Source organism: Pelecanus crispus, chromosome 7 (assembly GCF_030463565.1).
Source record: "Pelecanus crispus isolate bPelCri1 chromosome 7, bPelCri1.pri, whole genome shotgun sequence".
Classification (NCBI taxonomy): Eukaryota; Metazoa; Chordata; class Aves; order Pelecaniformes; family Pelecanidae; genus Pelecanus; species Pelecanus crispus.
Genome location: NC_134649.1, coordinates 50,984,344 through 51,004,481, shown reverse-complemented (window position 1 = coordinate 51,004,481; position 20,138 = coordinate 50,984,344). Strand labels below are relative to the sequence as shown.

At 44.6% G+C, this 20,138-nt stretch overlaps 1 protein-coding gene across 1 annotated transcript in view; it reads left to right on the top strand.

Moving 5' to 3' along the window:
- Window positions 1–20,138, top strand: part of RAD18 (RAD18 E3 ubiquitin protein ligase) — a 56,366-nt gene that overhangs the window by 20,952 nt on the left and 15,276 nt on the right. The window contains exons 7-11 of the mRNA XM_075714370.1: window positions 748–932; window positions 4,972–5,048; window positions 5,752–5,812; window positions 14,076–14,207; window positions 17,446–17,605. Of these exons, the coding sequence (XP_075570485.1) occupies window positions 748–932; window positions 4,972–5,048; window positions 5,752–5,812; window positions 14,076–14,207; window positions 17,446–17,605 (615 nt within the window). The remainder of the gene's footprint in view (window positions 1–747; window positions 933–4,971; window positions 5,049–5,751; window positions 5,813–14,075; window positions 14,208–17,445; window positions 17,606–20,138) is intronic.

The window sequence follows — 20,138 nt, the reverse complement described above, 5'->3', positions numbered from 1 at the left end:
TTTTCTCTAGTTACACCAGGAACATTGAGTTCTTCTGACCTAAGACAGTGTGAAGGAGTAAATTTTGGGTTTCGGTATTATTATCCGAGAGCGCTATCAGTTCTCTTTAATGTCGCTTTCTGTATTACCAAACTACCCTTCTGCTAGGTGGGAACTCCAGGTTTGCTTTCAGGTACATGACTGTATCTTTCTCAAAGTAATTTTCCCAGAAAGCTGAAAAATCTCCTAATTCAAGTTTTGGCTTGCAGTTTTAATGCTTTTAAAAATTCACCGATTCAGGTAAGACATGGCCAGTACTTGGGTGGAAAACCCGTGTTTCAGCAGTCTGAATCCAGTACGCTTCCTTTTGAACGCAGAGTGAATGGAAGCTCGATCCTCATGAGACGAACAGTGCTGCGTGCGCTGATGCGATTCTGAAGCCTTTGCTGTAGGTACTACAAACGGAGCCGCAGTACTTGATACATGAGCAGCGTTTGCATCATTTCCTAAAGAAAATCAGACTATTGCTTTCTGCACGTTTGAAATTTTCTTAGTGGTAGATGGAAAAAGCGTTCTGGCTTCCTAGGGCTGTTGCTGTTGCATCGGTGATAAACTCTGTAACTGGTTGTGTGTGTGTCATGGCTGAAATGATTCTTTCAGGTATTTCTTACCCAGAGTGGGTGAAATACCCTGTAAAAATGTAAGTCAGTATTTTGATTTTCGTAGGAGTTTTAATTAAAACCTGTTTGTTTCCTTTTCCTTTTGCAGTTCTTCTCACAAAAGGAAGCCTATGTCTAAAGTTGTTTACAACTTGCTCTCCGATCGTGATTTGAAGAAGAAACTGAAGGAACATGGTCTGTCTACCCACGGCACCCGGCAGCAGCTCATTAAAAGACACCAAGAATTTGTGCACATGTATAATGCTCAGTGTGATTCTCTAAATCCCAAATCAGGTGAGTTAGAATTGGTAAGCTGTTACCGTCACAAACTATTTGTATGCGTTTGTCCTTCTCTTAGTTCGCAGGGTAGGAGTACGGCTGGTTTGAATATTTGGGAAAACTGGAGCTGGAAGAATTTATCTTCTATAAATCAAGATTAATGCAGAAAAAGGAAATTTAATGAAAACCAGAAATGTGTTGCTATGCTCTGGAAGTATCCAGCCAGGATGTAAATTTGTGTTGAAATTCTTTGATAATTCCTGGTTTACTAACCCTGTTCTGAAAAACGTTTTGGGTTGTTATTGACTTCGCATTTTAATGAGTGCCTCCAAATTAGACTCCGGGGCTTTTAGTCAAAAAATTGGAAATACCTGAGATTCTTAGTAAGTAAATGGATTATTAATTTATCTTTTGTTTTGAATTTGTTCTTTTCCTCCTATACACTGAGACTTTTATATTTTTATTGGATTTAATTTCAAAATCCGATTTCTTTTTGGAGATGATAGGTAGGGGTAGAATGAATTAGTAAGAAAGTGTTAATGTTTTGCTGGAGTTCATATCAATTTAGGTGTTTGGCAGCAATTTTATAGAATTAAACTCAGACTATATATAGCGTTAAACAGCTGTATGGGATAAGGAGGATGTGTTTTAGTCTCTGATGCGAGTGCAATATGAGCTTCCTTTGAACAGCAGTCTGTTGTTTGGATGCGCTCAGGCTTAGCGCTTGGAAAATGCCAGGGTTGGAACAGGGCGGATGAGATCCGAGTAGGGTATTTGTGCTGTCTGGTTTTGTAGGCAGTGTGGCCATTTTTAAGATTTTGAATAGCATTTGTGAGCTAGAGGGGGAACTGTCCCAGCTCATCTTGTTATATTCTATTTTATACAAGCAGAAAACATGCATCTTTTTTGAAGATGTGTCATTTGTCATCTCAGTTCAGTTCGGCGAGCGATACAAGTAACAGCACAAATACACTGGCGTGTGTGGTGAGAGACATCAGACTTATTTCTTATTTGATTAGAAGCTTATGTCAAACAGCCCTTTTAAAGGAATTTCTGACAGGATCATGTTCTGATATTACTCTCCTGGGAGCTGCACAGCCGTTAGCGTCCTGGCGATTCTCACAGAGCTGGTATCGTATTTTCTGCAGTGGTTTCAGGATGTAGCTTGCTGTCTGCCAGGTCTGCAGCGCAGGTCAGTCCTGCTGCTGGCAAGAGCTGGCCTCAGTTGCTTCAGAGGTGGAGAGGTGATAAATATTGTTCCTCACCCTCGGTTTGATCCCTTTAATTTTCATGTTTACTGAGAGGCTTAAGTCCTGAAGCACAAGTTCACCATTTCTTCCAGGAGTTGTAAACAATTCTGAAGGTTTTTGTGTGTATTGAAGAGCTCAGAAACTATTTGGACCAGATAAATTTTTGGTCTTGCTGGCAGTGGGACTGTCGGGAACTGAATGGGCAGGCAGGGCAGGCAGCGTGGGCAGGGCAGGGCAGCACGGGCAGCGCAGGCAGGGCAGGGCAGCACGGGCAGGGCAGGCAGCGCAGGCAGCACGGGCAGCGCAGGCAGCACGGGCAGCGCAGGCAGGGCAGCACAGGCAGCACGGGCAGCGCAGGCAGGGCAGCACAGGCAGCACGGGCAGCGCAGGCAGGGCAGCGCAGGCAGGAGCTGCTCGTGCACAGCGGGGTTCAGCATCTCTGTGGGCCAGACAGGGTACCACTGCCCGTGCACAGCTAAACTTTACATTTGCTATTTGTTGCTTATCTGTAACAGGAATAATTTGGGGCCGGGGTGAGAAGTACCCTTTAAGAAGGATGCCAGATTTAAACACGGTAAAAACCACTTAATTCATCAGTTATCATTTAACAGGTTTGACAGTATAGGCGAGTATTTATTTCAAGTGAACATTAAAAGCTTGTTTGTTAACTCCATGCACGTGTGGTTTTGTAAGTGATCAGACAGTTGGAAATGCTGAATATTCACAACTTCTACCGTGACATTTCAAAAATAAAGTATGTTTTTGGTGTTCAACTCCTTTATTAAACAGGCAGAACCACCACATGCCGTGCTTTTTGAAAAATAAAGTCAGTCGCTGAGGTCTATAAATATGAATTTAGCAGCCAAACTTTAGGCTCCTGCTTTTTGAAATCTTGATTTCACTTGCCAGCTCTCAGCTTGGATTGTGGGAGCAAGCGTATGAGAAAAGCGAGTTTGCAACCAACACTATTTGCTTTTTCATTTTGCTCCTTTAACCATTTTAAGAACCGGACTAAGAAGGTTAAGTGCCTGAGTGATTTGGGTGCCAAGTGTCACTGCTTAGTTTGTGCCTAAGGACTTCTGAAAATAAACATAGATGCTTTCAAAAATTGTTTTCTAGGACTTCAGGAAGTCTCTGGGATGAGAACCAGCACGCACAGTTAAGATTGTGTTTGACTTCAGCAACGATAGATGTTTAGGAAGTTTGTTGTTTGAGAGCAGCACTTGAATCAGAATTTAACTCGCGATGTGATTTATGTTAATCTTGGAAATTTAATTAAACACTCTCAAAGCCCTTCTCGGAGTTCCCCGGGGCAGGAGTGGACGTAAAGCTGCTGCAGGCCGTGGAGGTACGCTGTGGTCCGACGGCTGAACAGCAGCGGAGCAGTTTTGAAGCAGAAGCGAGGAGCAGGCCGGTCGGGAGCGCGGCAGCCCCGGGTGAGGGCGAGAGGAAGGGCCGCGGCGTTGGGCTTGCGCCGCTGCCCGTGCGCCCCGGCAAGGTCGGCATGAGAAGCGGATGCTGGTTCGACTGGAGCCTCGGGTCTGCCCAAGGCGGAACTGAAGCCGTGGTGCGGGCGGTTCTGTCGGTGCTGGGCAGTGCTCGGCTCTCGGGGCAATCCTTCGCTTGATGCTGGTGACGACGGAGTGCCGAGTCCCTGCCGGCAGCCTTCCTCCCGGCTAGCTAAATGAAGAGTTGCACAGTGTTACAGTGTACTTCAGCTAGCCTGCCCTAAATAATGCAACGCTTCTATCGAGTTCTGGCTCAATACCTATTTATAGAGGGTGAATTATTAAACTAGCACCTCAGATGCAGACATGCGTTTTCAGTGGCAGCAGTGAACCTCAGGTCACCGTATAATACGAATAGCTGAGCTTCTGAGGGAAGCGTAGGTGCCAAATTCCTGGATTTTGCTTAAACCAGTTTTGAAAGGGTTTTATTCCTTCACAGCTGAATAAGCTTCGTGTTCTCTGGATACTTTACTGTCTAGTGGAAGTGTTTCTTTTAATAAATACCCATAGTAGCTCTGTGAAAATGATGAAGTGTAGAAACAGATTTGTAAAAGTAAATATCAGAACAAACCATGCAGGGGCCTGCACAGCTGTAGTTTTATTTAAAATATTGACATAACTGTGTGTGTTTATGTGCTTTTGAGGTGTGGATAGAGTAGGTTGTAATTCATATATGTAGGTTTTGGACATATGCCTGCAGACGGTTTTGCGTTGCCTTGGAAGGTAGTCCGTGGAGGTAAAAATGAGATTAAACAGCAGATGTCATTATTTTATCGCCCGTTTAAAGATACGTTATAAAATGGAAGCTCTTTATAAAAGACATTCCTGTACACGACAGAAACGCTGTAGTATGCTAGCGTAAGATTCAAATATGATTTGAATCCACTTTCCCATGGATTTAGTGCAAAGCCGAAGAGAGCAGTGGCGCGGGAGGCGGTGGAGAGCCCGCTGCCGGCAGGCACGGTGCGCCTTGCTGCGAGGTGCCTCGGCCGGGGCCCCCCCCGCGGCTCCCGACCTCGCCTCCCGTCCCGCTCTCGGGCGCTGCCTCTGCTGCTGCTCAGCTGCCGCGGGCGGGAGCGCTTCCTCCGCGCGAACAGGCGCCTGCAGAGCGCTGGGGTAAAACCGCGCCATTGGATTTGCCAGCTGAGATTGGAGTCTTGCGTTTTCACCGTTGGGGAGCTAATGCCGGTTTGTCTCTTTGATTTAAATATCGTGGTAGTTTCATTCAGTGCTGTTACATCTTTCCATTTAACAGCTCCTGTTTTAGTGTACTTTCTTTCTTGTATTTTCCAACAGTTGCAGAGATTGTTAAAGAGCTGGAAAATAATGAGAAGATTCGGGTTCAGCTTGAATCTAATAAAACCGGTGAAAATGTAAGCTAATTATCTTTGTTCTCAAGGAGGGGGTGGGTGGGAGAAACGGCAGAGTCGGCACTGAACGTGTTGGCCTATCACTTTATTATGGGAATTCCCAGGTTGCATGTTGGAATTCACATATACCATCTTATAATCAACATGATTTTCTCATACCAGTCATTTGTTGTGGGCAGTTCTTTGTGTACTGCTGCTGGTTCTATGTCCACACCATTTAAGGAGGAGCATTTTTTTTGATTGCAATAAAAATTCTTGAGAAATGTTCCCCTTGGTCATGCTGGAGGATTTTGACCCTCCACAGCAGTGTGGGGAATATTTTGCTTCCTAGAATTCTCTAGGATTTAGCTAGCAAATTCCTTGCTTCAGTATCAGCAATAGCGCCTGTTCTTTTCCCATGACATACGATACTTTTGTGACTGTTGGAGCATGTTTGTTGTGCGGTAGTAGGAAATATTTTATGGTCCACACATTCTGGGTGTTACATGGGGTGGCTTGGCTTAGTCCTGTTGACTTTCTGAAAGCAAAGCAAGGCAGCATGTGTATATACTTTAAATACATATTACTGTCTGCAGATGAGATGTTAGGAGCTGGTGGGGGAAAACCAGACAGGTGATCCTTCTTCACTTTTAAGTCTCCAGTTTTCAAGTACGCGGCTTTATCATCTTTTTGTTTCTGTAAGTAAACATTTGTATGATTTCTGTAGAGCTTGACCTTCACAAAGGATCAGACAGAGGAAGAAATAGATGAGATCCACACTGGTTATCGTAAGTAATATGCAAGTTTCACTTCATTTTGTTTTTAAATTCACCTTCTTTTCCTTTGTACTAAAATATACACACAAAAGTGATGCATTGTGTGTGTGCGTGTGCTTGTCCTGCCCCCCATTTAATAACCCAAAGCCGAAACTTCCTCTTTGAAACTCAGTCTCTGTTAAGTACTGACATTTGACAAACTCACTGCCAGGGCTGGGTAAGATGGAGATGGAAGCTGTTGCCTCCTTAGCACATCTCCATTTATGCACTTTCTACTTACCTTCTTCATGGCGCTCCTATGTTTGTTGGACATAAAGAACAGCAAAGGAGAGTTTCCCTGTCTCCTGCACTGGATGTGCCATGCGTAGTTGTACGGTTTCACTGGCAACCCTCAGGCAGAAATAAGGAGCGGAACTTCTCTGAAAGGACTCCCCGAGCGCCCCACGGTGCTGGGCATGCGTGCCGGCCGTGGCCCCTCGAGCTGCTGGGGCCGCTGGCTGTACGTGGAGGGGGAGCTCTGGCTCAGCGTCCCGCTCTGCGTGAGGCTCTCCGTGCAAGTGTACCATGCTGCTTTTCAAGAACAGAACAGCAATTGTGACTGCAGCGAAAGCTGATGCTGCTTTGCTTGTGAGATTTCATCCTTCCTTGCCCCAGATGTTTCTGGCACGTTCTCTGAGAATAATCTGAATTACTCAAAGAGGTTGTCGTGGTTCAGCCCCAGGCAGCAGCTCAGCACCACGCAGCCATCGCTCACTGCCCCTGCCCCGAGGGGATGGGGGAGAGAATCGGAGGAGTGAGAGTGAGAAACACTCCTGGGCTGAGATAAGAACAGGTTAATCATTGAAATAAAGTAAAGTAAAATAATAATAATAACAATATAATAATAATAGTAATAACAATATCCAAAGCAAGTGATGCCCAATGCAATTGCTCCCCACCCGCCGACCGATGCCCAGCCAGTTCCCAGCAGCGATCGCTGCTCCCCGGCCAACCCCCCCAGTTTCCATACTGCCCATGACGCCGTATGGTATGGAATGGCCCTTGGGGCAGTTGGGATCAACTCTCCTGGCTGTGCCCCCTCCCAGCTCCTTGTGCCCCTGGCAGAGCAGGGGAAGCTGAAAAGTCCTTGCCTGGCATGAGCAGTGCTGAGCAACAACTAAACCATCAGCGTGTTATCAGCATTCTTCTCCTACTAAATCCAAACCACAGCACTGTGCCTGCTACTGGGAAGAAAATGAACTCTATCCCAGCCGGAACCAGGACAGAGGTTCATGCAAATTGGTTAATCATTTTGCCAGTTCTGTTGCGTTCCTGTGAACAGTGGCAGGCACTCCTGAGTGTTTTCGTATGTACAGAATTTTCTCAGCTTCAGGTTTGATAGGTTCTGGTTTGATAGGTTCAGGTTTCCTTGAGGTTCTGGGCACCGTACGACTTCTCTGCAGGCAGTTCGGGCTGTGAGCCCTCGGGGAGCACCAGCCTGGCTCGCAGAGCCGAGCCGCTCCGGGCAGAGGCATCGCTGCTGAGCTGCACGATGGGGTGAATGCTGGCTGTCTTGGACCTGCGCTCACCAGTACACCCAGTAACACACATACTGGCTTTTCCCATTACTCAGGCTGTTGCCTCCTCCCCTACGCTCTTTATGATGGGACATCGGCTTCATTTAAAATGCGCCTGTATTCTGGGTGGTGGCTGGTCTTCCCAAGTCCTCTAACTCATCCTATAGCAGATAAGTTTGTATAAATTTACTCTTTCCATGCCTTATTTTCTAGGTTTGCTGTCCAGTGCAGGTTGACTTTAACTGTCAAGCAATGTAGCCACAGTAGTTGGTATTTAATACGGCATTTCTAAAATACTTTATGGCTGCACGTTTCCTCAGCCGTGTGTTTTTTGCACTTCTGCTGTTGTCAAAGTGGCCCTTACTGCTAAAAAGTATGTTTTAACTGAGCCAAAAAAACTTTTTCCATATTTTATTTGCATACAGTGGTTCGCAAATTATCCAGGGTTTCACAGCGCTCCTCACATTCGCTCCCTCCCTTCGTACCCCTCTCGGCGAGCCCTCACGCGTTCCTGTCTCCTCCCCGCATCCTCTTCTACGTCCCCTCCTGTCCAGCCCCGTGATTTTGAAGCGATCTTTTGAAAAGAATACTCTGCTCATTTGGTCAACCTCTTCCCCTCCATCCTGTGCAGGCAACTGGGATTCAGTGCAAACGGGGCAATTTTTTTTTTTCTTTTTTTTTTTCTCCTGGTTCTGTTTTTGCTGGTTGTTCTGTTTTTTATACTGAGTCCCCTCTGTTTGTCCAAGAGACCAGTACCTGTGCTGGTCATTAAACCTGCTGCTGCCCTGACAGAATAACAGCATTTGTTTTGGGAAGTGTAACTGGAATAAATATTTAAGGGAAGGAAGAGAAGAAACAAAAAAGAAGAAAAATATCATGGGAGAGCTATAGTTCAATGATACAATTTTGTGGTGGGTTTTGGTTTGGGTTTTTTTCTGTGTCATCCCGTCCCGCCCCCCCCCCCCCCAACAGAGAACTGATTCCTGCTTAACTTGACCCTGGGAAAGCACAGTATTTTAAACTCTGTTTCTCCTTACTGTGTACTTAAACTTGAGAACCGTGTTTTTTCTCTCCGTGGAGCCATGTAACCATCTTCATGGTTAGTTTAGAAGCAGATGTTCTTGTGAGAGTTAAAGATTGCAGGACTTGTATCCTGTCGTAGTAATTTAGTACAGAAATGGCTAATGTAAACTGATTTTTACAGATGATTTCCTGAGCCTTCTCTGTGTGTTTGTACACACAAAGCGTCGTACTTGGGGCCCTAGCGGTGTTTTATTATTCACAAATTCTTTCCTGTTGTTTCCCACTCATTTCACTTCGCCTGCGCTCTGCTTGCCCGCTCAGACGTGGTCGTCAGCCATGTAATGCTAAAACAATATTCAATGAGCATTAAACTTCTCTGCTTTCAGCCACCGAGGAGCAAAGCAATGAAGGGACAACTTGTTCTGATTATACTTAAGGGTGTATTTAAATCTGCAATATGGTCACATTTCCTGTGTTTCCTTGTGTCGCTTCAGGCATATAAATTATTCCATAATGCAGCTAGATTTAGCCTTGTTGATTTTAGTTGGGTTTCTGTGAAGGCTAAATAAGGGCCTAAATCTTTAGCAGATTTTTTTTCCCTTGCTTTTTGTTGCTGTTCCTGAGAATACGTTTGGGTTTTTTTGAAGTGTACATGCACTGTTTGTGGTTTTGAATCTTAAGCGTTCTCCTCTCATTCCAAGTAACTGGTTAATAATTACTCTCTTGCCGCGCAGAAATCTCTAGCAATACAATGCAGGGGGGGGGGGGAAAAAAGTAAAATAATTTAAAGGGTATTAATCCCAAATTGGGTATTCCCCCCACGAGGCTTTCTTAGCTCTGCAGACCAGATCCCAGGCTGGGTGCCCTGGGGAGGGCCCGCAGAGCAGAGCCGTGCCCGGCACGGTGCCGTCAGCGCTGCCCTCGTTAGCGTCCCGCTGCACCTGCAGCGTGAGCGGCCAGCAGCTGGCCGAGGAGGGCACCGGGCACCGGCGCTGGCGGTCGGCCGGGAGCGTGTCCCCCGTCCTCCTCCCGCCGGCGGGGAGCGCTGGGGGCGGCGGGGCGGGCGTGGGGCAGCCCAGGAGCGCGGGAGCCACGCGGGGACGTGCCGCTGCGGAGCGGAGCCACGCAGCCCTGGGCGGCGCGGTGCTGTCGCCAGGGAGCCGATCCCAGGCTAGAGACCCACGGAGCTCGCGTTTGCGGAATGTTGGATGTCCAGGCGTTCCTTGTAAAGCTGCATCCCGGGTCGCGTTCGCGTTGCGACCTCGCAAAGAGTTTTACTCCATGAGTGGGGTGGGGCGTGGAAAGGGCCAGTTCTGCACCCGGCTGCTGGCGCTGGCCACGGGGCACTGGCGCTGCTGGTCCTTCCTTTTATTGCCTTCATCTGCTGTACGTGCTTTTGAACGGGAATAGACACTAAGTGCCGTCTCAATTTTCCAAAACCCAGGTAGTTTATTGAGTTTATATTGCTGAAAGGATATGGCTTCATAATTACCAAGAGCAGAAAGTGAATAAATTAGTCGCAGGCAGCTTGCTTGAACATTTACAAGTCTAAAAAAAAATAGAAGATATAAAAATATTTTAATGGGAACATATGGCTTTAAAATTAATAAAGTGATGACCAAAGAGGTGAATGTGAACTAGTGTCAGCAAATTATTTCTCATAAAAGCAACAGGGAAGAAATCATAAGCATGAAAAAGAATTGTACATTAAAATTGGAGGACAGTTAGAGATTAAAAGAACTTTTATCAAATGCCTTTTTCTCACTGTAGCACAGATGGACTTTTAAAAGCTTTATTATATAATGAAGGGGGTTTTTTTTCCTTTTAATTTTCAACATTTGTGCCCTAGGTCAGTAATTCACAGCTGAATTAATGAATTAATTAACTCTGGCGTAAGTTCTGAATAAAAAACCTCGACCATATACTTTCTGTTCTGTATTTCCATATGAAACACACAACAGTGGAGCTATGTAACAGCTGTGTTGAAAAGCAAGGTAAAACAGCTATGATAAAACCTTTTTTTTTTTTTTTTTCTTCTTTACAATTTCCTATGCTCTTGGCAAATTGCAAATTACACTGTTGGTTTTTTTTTTTTGCTTTTTTTTGTGTGTGAAGTGGTTTTGAAATACCAGTTGATATTTTGGCTTGATGAACCTGGGGCTGGTTTATACGCTCGCTGGAAGCTCTGCTTCAGCAGCCGCCAGCGTCTGTGCCGGGAGGGCGCAGTTAAACGCGCTGTCCCCTGCAGTAGCTTCCGTCTGCCCCTCGGGACCCCAGTGACACCCTCAACCCGGTGTCAGCCGCATTCTGCTTTTTTTCCATGGTCAGGACTCTATTTAAAGAGTTAAAAGAAATCTACAGGAAACGAAATACAGCTGTTCAAAAAGATTTTATTCTGTTGCTCTTTATAAATCTTTTAATTTGCAGTGTTTTTCAGAGGCTTACAGATTCATGTTTTCTGTTAAAAAATACTTGCAGTTATATCTGCAGTTGTTTTATTACTGAAATGCCTGCAGTTTTATGAAACGTGCGTGGTGTGTCATTTCAGCGCAGTGGTGATTTAGTGCGTCCGAGTAGTGCCTTGCTTTGCCGGGACACTTTTTTACTTGAAAAGCTTTGTAGCTACACCATAAAACAAACCAACAAAACCTAGTAATACTGGAAAGACTGAGGTGCCAAAGGAATTACGTAGTGAATGTGCAGCGGCTCAAACGCAAGCATCTGGGACAAGAACTTGCTTTTTGTTAAAGGGGTTGTTGACCTTATGTGGCGTTCTCAGCTACGCGGGGAGGGGGAGCCGGCGTTAAATCTGTTTCCTTCTGTGGGGCAGCGCTTGATAGGATTTTATCCTGGCTTTTCCCCGCTCCCGTCACCGCAGCAGGACGTAGGTCTGGGTTAGGTGCCGCCATGATTTGAACGTGCCGTGCCCCGTGCAGCGCTCGGCAGCGGTGCCCACTCCCCAAGGACCACCCCGTCTCCCCGCCGCGCCCCGTGCCGTGCCGGCGGCCCTGGCCGTGCCGAGCAGGCTGCCGAGGCCGAGCGGTGCTGCGAGGAGAGGTGCTGTGGCCGAGGAGGTCAGCGCTGATCGCGGGGGAAGGCAGACCCCACCGTTGAGCCAGGGGCGGGGTGATGGGGCGGTGTGGGGAGCAGGAGGGGAGAGGATGGAGAACGGCCCGTGCACGCGGAGGAGCGCGGGGTGACGGGGGGATGTGGGTTGGAGACCCGGGGAGCGGGGAAAGTTGGGGTTGTTCCCGCTCCTCCCCTCTCCCTACCCCGTGGAGCAAAAAGAAGGTGGTTCAGAGACTGCGTTGAAAAAAAGAAAACAAAAGCCAAGAAGCAAAACCAAAAAATGATGAGGGAGTTCATGTTTCAGCTGGACTGGAAGTTGGTTCCCAAGGACCACGGCTCACCAGGACATCGGCTTTGCTGTCGTGAGCTGGGCATTGCTCTCGGCGTGCGTGAAGCCCGTGCGCGCACCCCAGCGCGAAGGGCACGACGGGCCAGGTCTGGGCGGCCGGCGGCCCAGTTTAGATTTGAGAGCTGTCGTATCTGCTGCCAGGCAGCCAGTGGGTTCACATGGCTGATTCATTTTGAAGTGGAGATTTCTCGGACGTAGGGCTGACTTCTTTCTACCCTTTATTTGAACTAAACGCAGCCTGGCCCTTTCCTTTTGCACATGACAGCCATTTTAGCTGGCTTACTTGAAAAAGAAAAATGTGAAACCTTTCTACAGAAATATCTAAAAGGAGAACAAGTTCTCTCCCAATTTCCCTTTGTGGTACTTGGCACTGGGTTTAGGTTCCTTGCAAAGCTCACTGTTCTCAAAGCAGTGCAGCTTGTAAGGACGCAGGGATGTCCCCAGCAACCTCAGTCATTATTAATGAAGTTCCAACAGAAGTATAATTCACTGCACAAATGGAGTGCTAGTCATCTTGTTCTGTGGTTGTGCCATGCCTACCATAGTATGGAAGCACCATATCCTTCACCAGAACTGCGAGTTGTTACAGTGGGAAGGATCCCATCTGGATTTCTTTCAAGTCTTCTGAGTGATGATGTATGGGAGAGGGAACTGCAGCAATTGAGTGAGCTGTTTGCCCATCGCTAGCCCTCGGCTCGCGTTTGTCCAGAGGATTCCCGTTTCCTCTTCTGTCCATCCTCTCTGCTGGGGTTTACCTTTGTCTTTCCCGCAAGCGTAACTTGCGCAGCATGTGGCTTTTGCAGAGCAGAGGCTTCAAACGACATTTCGGCTCTGCGTGTGCAAAGAAAGACCGCGTGTGCGCAGTGGTGCGCGTGAAGACAAGGTGTACTCTTCTCGGGAGCTGCTTTATGTAGTCCATCGCTATATTGCGATCGCTGGGAAACTTCCCTGGCAGCCGGCGTGCGTGCACTGCCAGCCTTCTGCTGTCGGCGGAGAAGGGAACGTGGCGGTCCCCTGCCGCTGCGCAGTCCTGCTCCCTGCAAGGATGGATCGGCAAATACTCCGGCGGGGAGCGCGGATTTTATTGCGCGTTGGACCTCTGAAGTGTCCACGAGCTGGTTGGACGCTGTCGGGAGAGGCAGTACGGAGCCCAGAGGAAGGGTCGCGTGTGCTTCACCTTCTCGTGCCATTACAGTTGCTTTGGCCCAAGGACATTTCGGACGTACATCAGGCCCTCCTGCCTCTGAGATGGAAAACTTTTTGAATGCTTTTTCCGTAGGCTAAAGGTTTTAGCTGAAATACTTTATTTGTCTCAAAAGGACAAACCTGTTTCTCGGAGTGACTTTTTGTTCAAAGTCCTTCCAAATAAAGGAAATTCGTGTTTGCTGCCTTCACTGTAACATATCAGTAGAAAGCCACGCGCGTGGACTGAGACTTTCATGCTGTACTGGCTGTGGGTAGCTACAGTCAAATACGCTGCTTCAGTAGAAGTCGGTGCCTTCTGTGGGGAAAACAACATGTTCCCTTCATGCCCAGCGAGGGTGAGGTAGTCTGCGTCGTCTGTCAGAGGAGACCGGGTATTTTCCCAGCCTCCGAGTAAAGAATTTGAAGTATCTAGATTAAAAAACAACATTGCTTTGACTGAATACCGGAGGGTTGCTTAAACCACACTAAGTGATTGAAAGTGCAAGGAGTATGCCAAAGAGCAATTAACTGTGATTTTGAGGATCTGAATCAAAACAGTCTGATGAATAAGCATGACACAAAGGCTTTCGGCATTGCTTTACTGCAGAAACGGGGGAAAAACCCAAAGCAAGTTTAGAGCAATTCGCAGAGTAGTTGTGAGATTTTACTCTTTCTCTCTAGCAGAGTGCTCCTTGCAGGACTACCTAGAACTAAACTGTGTGACTGAGAGTGTCGTCCAGGTGCTCCTTGAACTCTGGCAGGCTTGGTGCTGTGACTACAGTATTAAATGTCACAATTAGGGGGGAAAAAAATAATACAAAGAAGAAACAAACACAGTTCTTCTGTGCAAAGATTAAGTTTTCATCTGTGCAAGTGTTCTCGTCTACTGGGTAACTCTAAAAGCACAGACACAAATTTGGATCGTTAATACAATATGGAGCATATTGCAGTGATGAGTTGGTTTTCATTTGCTGTAACAAAAAAGTTTTTAATTAGGTATTTTGTGTTTATTTCTGTTCACATCCTTTACACTTTTTGTGGCATACCTTAAGAGTCCTGTGGCAATGATCAGTAACGCACTGTTACGTTTCAGGAAACAAGCACAGAAGTGAATTTCAATTTTTGGTGGATCAAGTAAATAATCGGTGGAAGACAAGTGGTAAGAGGAAAACAGAAAGTGCTCAAAGCAAAGAAGTCACTGTTGAAAAATTGCCAGCAGCCACAGGTTAGTAATGTTTTTTAATATAGTCCCCCTCTTCGATCCATGCTAATAATTGGGGGGTTTCCCAAAGAAATGTTCTTTCCTCCCATTGTCCTACAGTCCCTGGGGGGGGGAGCATAAAAATCCAACAGACCCTAAAAAGATTAACTGCCATTGATTTTAGTGTGATACAAAAGCACAACCCATAATAAATATACAATTTGTTTGATTTTCGTGGGATTGTGTGCTTTATTTAGGTGCATATTTTAATTAGCTGGTTGAGATGGGATCTTAGGTTCCAATGCAAATCTACTGAAGTTGCTGAGAGTGGGCATGTGACAATCTGCATCTTTGAGATGAAGGTGATCGTGGCTATTGCTTGCTGGGCTTCAGCTTTTCTGCATCATTAATGTGATAGGGAGTCAGTAATTGGGAACGGCAAAGACGTTTGCGTGGACTGGAACAAGTATTTATTATATGTCCTGAGGCTGAAGCAACAAAATACTTTGTCGTCTTTTAGACTGCTTCTACAGTACCTTGCCTCTCTTTTTTTTAAACTCACTTCATTTTGTGTTTATATACTTCAACGCAGAGAAAAGTGGGAATGCACAACTGCAGTTACTCGGTTCTTTGTGTTGGAAACAAGGTCCAGCGTATGCTTGCTGTCTCACTCCCCACGCCAAAGGAATACCCACGTGTGCGTTTAACTTGTTCCCTGTGTGCCTCCTCGCGCTCCTTTGGTTTATGTCACCGGTTGCTTTGGCAGTGTACCTGTATCTTCGTGTGATTTAGAAGAGCGTTCCTCAACCTAATATAACTTGTGGAGTTAGAATCCATTCAAGATACTGAGTTTTGGAGAGAATTCCATTGACCAGAATGGGATGTGCTGTTGTCTGTATCCTTGGGAAAATACGGCAGTTTAGTTTGCATCAGCTCTCACAAATCCCTGCTCTCTGAGTTGAGCTGAACTAATCTTTGGCCGTCTCCCGCTCTGTCTCCTCTAGCAGAGCTCTCAAGAATAAAAATAAATGAAAATACCAATATAATAGTATGAATTTTATCCTTATCATTTCATGCAGAGCTTGATGTAATGCATAATCCTTTCCACGTGAAGGGTAAAAATTAAGGAATCTGAAGGATAAAGTTTATCTTGTTTGACATAATTTACAGTGACGTTCCTCTTCTATGGCAGAGACAGAAGCAATGTGTTATTAGATAATGGGATCACAGACTTTGAAATACTAGTTTCCAGCTATGCTCTGTGGCGAGATCGGCTGCTGTGAATTACTGGGTTTCTGTCTTCTGTGTAAGCTTTTGCTTTGTGCGCTGAACCACAGACTTTAAGAAGCTGAAGTAAAGCCATATAGTTTTTCCAAAAGGGTGTTCAGGTAGAAAATAACTTATATCAGGTGTATCGACCTGTATCGTGTTGACGTAGATACACGATACCGCCCCGTCTGGTTCTGACAAACCTGCAAAATATTCATTATGCTTTTTGCGCACTGAGTGTTCAATGATCTTGAAAATTTCAGTTTCTGGTTTTATGCCAAGCATCTGCACCTGGTTGACTGTTTGTAAAGCATTTAAAGAACAAAACAAAACAAAAAGAAGATTTATGGGTGAAGGAACAAATGCCTAATGCCTGTTTCCTCAGCGTTCCTTATTAACAGCAATTAGCTTTTTATTAAACTGGAAATTATAATAAGTAAAAGGAAGAAAACCAGCAATGGCCTGATGAGCTTGCTGTTTGAAAGCATAACTGCAGAGAAGAGCAAAAGCTTTGTATGCATTCCTTACCCACTTTATTCAGATTCTCATGGAATTAGTGGAATTGTACAGAATTAAAACATACTTTTTTTTTTTTAATAAAAAACCCCCACCCTTCATGTCTCCCATTGCCCTCTACTGTAGCATTGGTTGATGTAACTTCAACCTCTCTGAAAATCTCGCTCTGTTTTTGCTGATGTTTTAATGAGCCCTTCCTGATCTACATTGTCTTGTTTTGCACCTTTAAACTTAAAATGTTTGATTTCCAGTCTGTGTATGTTATAACTTTTAAAGGTAGGTTTTTGCTCTGCCTAAGGGGAAGCACTGTAAGGATTTGATAAATATTTGTGCTACATCTCTTCTGGGTTGTGTTATTGCGCAGGGCCTTTGCTATTTTTAACCTGTTAATTTCGGAGTTGTGTTTCATTAGCTGGACAGCTGACTCGCTGTAATCTGCCGGTTGTTTTCAACAGATGAAAATATGCTCCTGATATTTAATTATACATTTTAGCGGAAGGGAAAGGGCAAACTGTAGCTGAATTCAAAGATTGTATAGCTCTTCCGCACTCTAATTACAGTTCTGTTTTGCCATTTCTGTCAAAATCATTTCTGGAGGGGTAGAAAAGTCAAAAGTGGTTTGAGCAGGAGCACAGCTTGGTTCCTGAGGGTGGACAGAACACTCCTGTGAGCGGCCACGATAAAGATGATTAATGAGATGAGTCTCGGTATGGTTTTAATGTCCCATGCAACTTTCTGGTTAAATAATTAATTTGAAAATATTTGTGGGTATGGCATAAGAGTAGTTTATCTTTACATACCATACTTTCTAGTCTATATTTGCTTTCTCTTTGGAGAGGTAGAAGGTAGCTTTTCAGAGAACTGTTCATCTTTTTACAGATAAAAACACTTGACACAAAAATAATGGAATGGTTTTACAATTTGTGTCTGATATGTGTTGCCTAGAAATTACATTTCCTATTAAAAAATGGAAATGTCAATTATCTAGATTGACTTTTTTGTAGATACATAAGGAAATAAATCGTAATGCTTCTCTTATTGAAAACAAGCCTGTTAACTTGATCTGTAAATCTTTAAAGCTATCAAGCTGTCTCATGCAGTGGATGAAGTGAATTGGTAGCAGGGAACAGTGCTGTCCCGTTAAGTGTTTGCTGATTTCTCAAATAAAGTTTCATCTTATGAAATGTGACAAATATCCTTACCCTTTATTTCTCTCTGTGTTTGAAACTCATACCAATGAAATGTTTCTGTTTCAGTCTCTGGTTCTTAGAGAGTGGGCTTTTTTTTTTTTTTTACTATGCAGGAAAAGAAATTAAATCTTTGAGAGTTTGGTAAAGCAACTAAGTGGAATGAGGTGTTGGTATTTAAATATTTATAACTTCATTTTTTTCTTAAAATCTATCTCCAGGCTGCAAAAATTTAAACAACGGTATTTTGCTTTGTCATTCTTGCTAATAGCTGCCTTTCTTCTTGGTAGAACATAGGGAAGAGCAGCACACAGCTTTCGTCCTTGGAAAAGCCCAGATGCTCAAAACAGAACCTCCTGATGGCCAAAGCGGCAAATCTCCTCCTTTCTTGGAGGAGGGCCAGACATCAGCCTCTCCTGCGTTTTCACTGTCATCTGACTCAACAAGCAGGTCAGTGAAGGAGGGCCTCTTCTCCATGGTTTGTACTAGGTTAGACCAAACATGGGAAAACTCTGCCAGTAACCTCGAGCAATCTGTGTATCCAACTTCAGAGGAGGGGTTCCTAAGCTCTGGTTACTGATTCGTTCTCCTCCATGTTTCTGGCCGTTCAGTTGCTTGAGGGATGGAGCAGAAATACACTCAGAATTCACTTAAGAGTTTTGTAATGACTTGATAGAGGGATGATAGTGTCAATGTTCCTTTTGATACAGAAACAGTGAGCAGAATGTCTGTGGAACCACGAGAACGTTTGGTGTTTCTCTTCCACTGCATCATCTTCCCTTCTGTTTCAGCTTTGATTTAGAGAGGTCCAAAAATTGGTATAGCCTAAGTCTTTTAATAGTTCTTTAAGTTGACTATTGCTGTAAGAAATAGAGTTTAAATGACCCATTATTTGCAGTCAGTGGTAGAATGCCACTGAACCTTGAAGTCCTGACGGCCATTTGCTTTTCTTTCTTCGTGCATTTAGTTTTGCTTCCTGAAATTGCCTTATTTGCTTTCAGAAAATGAAGGCTCAAGGAAGGCTTTATAAATAATGTAAGATTTTATGCTTTTGATAGTTCAGTGATAATTTTATTGGAGACTTAGCTGTTACTGCTGATAAGATTTATCTAGTTTTTGAAGGTAGCATTTGTCTCTGTTTAAGGGATTTACTTCATAGATCATAATCTGCTGTCTACTACTGCATCAATTGTCAACGGTGATGACAGTGACTACTTAGATAAACATCCTTTTGCAATCCTGGTTGCTGTGGCCCCAGTTTTTGGAGGAAAGGGGAAAAAGTCATTGAAAACAAATACCGAATAACTGGTTTTTGATATGTGTCTAAAAGTAAGAAAGCTAATCTTGATAATAATTTTGCTATCTTGTTGATAACAGAAGTGAGAGGAGAAGGCACCCTTTGCAAGTCAGCATTATGAGGAAGAAAAAGGTTTCCTGTGTTTAGAAGTGGGAGATAATCAGAGGAAATAGCTGAAAGCAACAGCTGAGCTAGGAGTAACATTTCTTCATTTCCCACCTATTACACCCATAGTATGTGCCTCTTCCTCCTTGTTCTGCAAATATTAAGAATAATATAGTGCTTGGCTTCATCATGGTTTATTAAAAGAACAATTTAGTTGTTGAAAAGTTAACAGAGACAGATTTTTCTAAGTTCATTTTGGTTCACAAAGAGTTTTTAAAAGTCAGTACAGGCATTAAATATGTTGGCTTTCACAGAGGTGAATATTAAATGGTGAATGAAAGCCTAGGAAGACATAGGAAAGAGGACATCAACTTGGGGGATTAGAGAGCATCAAATGTTAAATGTCTTTGTTTTATATGATCAGGTTTTGCTGCCTGTTTCCATTTACTTGAACTAAATAGGAGCATGTAGTAAATATTTGTCTGTAAACAGCAATATGCTGGCTGGGCAGATCTCTTATACGGGGGCAGAAAGGGTCTTTGTTGCTCTTCCAAAATATCATTAAGTTTTCGTTTGGCTTCAAACTTGCGTTATATACCAATAAAGACGTTCCCCTCCCAGTGGCCTTTCCCCTCTTCAGTGGATGTGTTTTTCTGCCTGAATTGTTACTGTAAAATTGATAAACATAGCATATCATTGCATTTGCTGTTTAATGTCTGACAAACCTATGAAGATTACTGATGTACTAGCTTTATCTAAGTTTTTCAGGATGTCATGTAAATGGTGATAGTTTTTCCTTCCCTGTGATGCAGGTAACTTATTTGGGTGATTTCTTCATTTTTAAAATAGGGTCCAGTGCCCTGGACCCATGAAGAGACTTGCACATTGTAATATCCAATATTTGAGTATCTTATTTTTGGGTCGGTGGTCTTCAGAGCAGAATCCACAGATCTCAGCAGGACACACGGAATCACAGAGGCCAGGCGACCCTCTGGAGATCACCTCGTCCAACCCTGCACAGAGCAGGGCCAGCCGGAGCAGTCGGGATTTAATATCTCCAGGGATGGAGACTCCATACCCTCTCTGGGCAACCTGCTGCATTGTTTGACCACCCCCCCAGTACAAAGGCTTTTTCTTGTGTTTTGAGGAAATTTCCTGTGTTTCAGTTTGTCCCTGTTGTCTCTTACTCTGTCACTGAGAACAGACTGTTGTCTTTGCTCCCTCCCATCAGGTGATGCTAAACATTGACAGGATCCCCTTGAGCCTTCTCTTCTGAAGGCTAAGCAGTCCTAGCTCTCTCAGCCTTTCCTCTTAAATCTTAGGAGAATTAAGAGTTAAGAAGAATTAAGGGCTTCAGAATTAGCTTTGCGTGAAGCAGCATGCTGAGCAGTGAGTCCTAAGGGCTTACCAGTGGACACCACAGGCCAGAGGTTTTGAAGTCTGCCCTTGGCAGTGTGCAGGTGCCTGGCTTAGCAGCGTTGCCTTGCGATCCATAGAATCGTTTGGGTTGGAAAAGCCCTTTAAGATCATCCAGTCCAACCATTAACCTACACTACCAAGTCCACACTAAACCAATCAAGG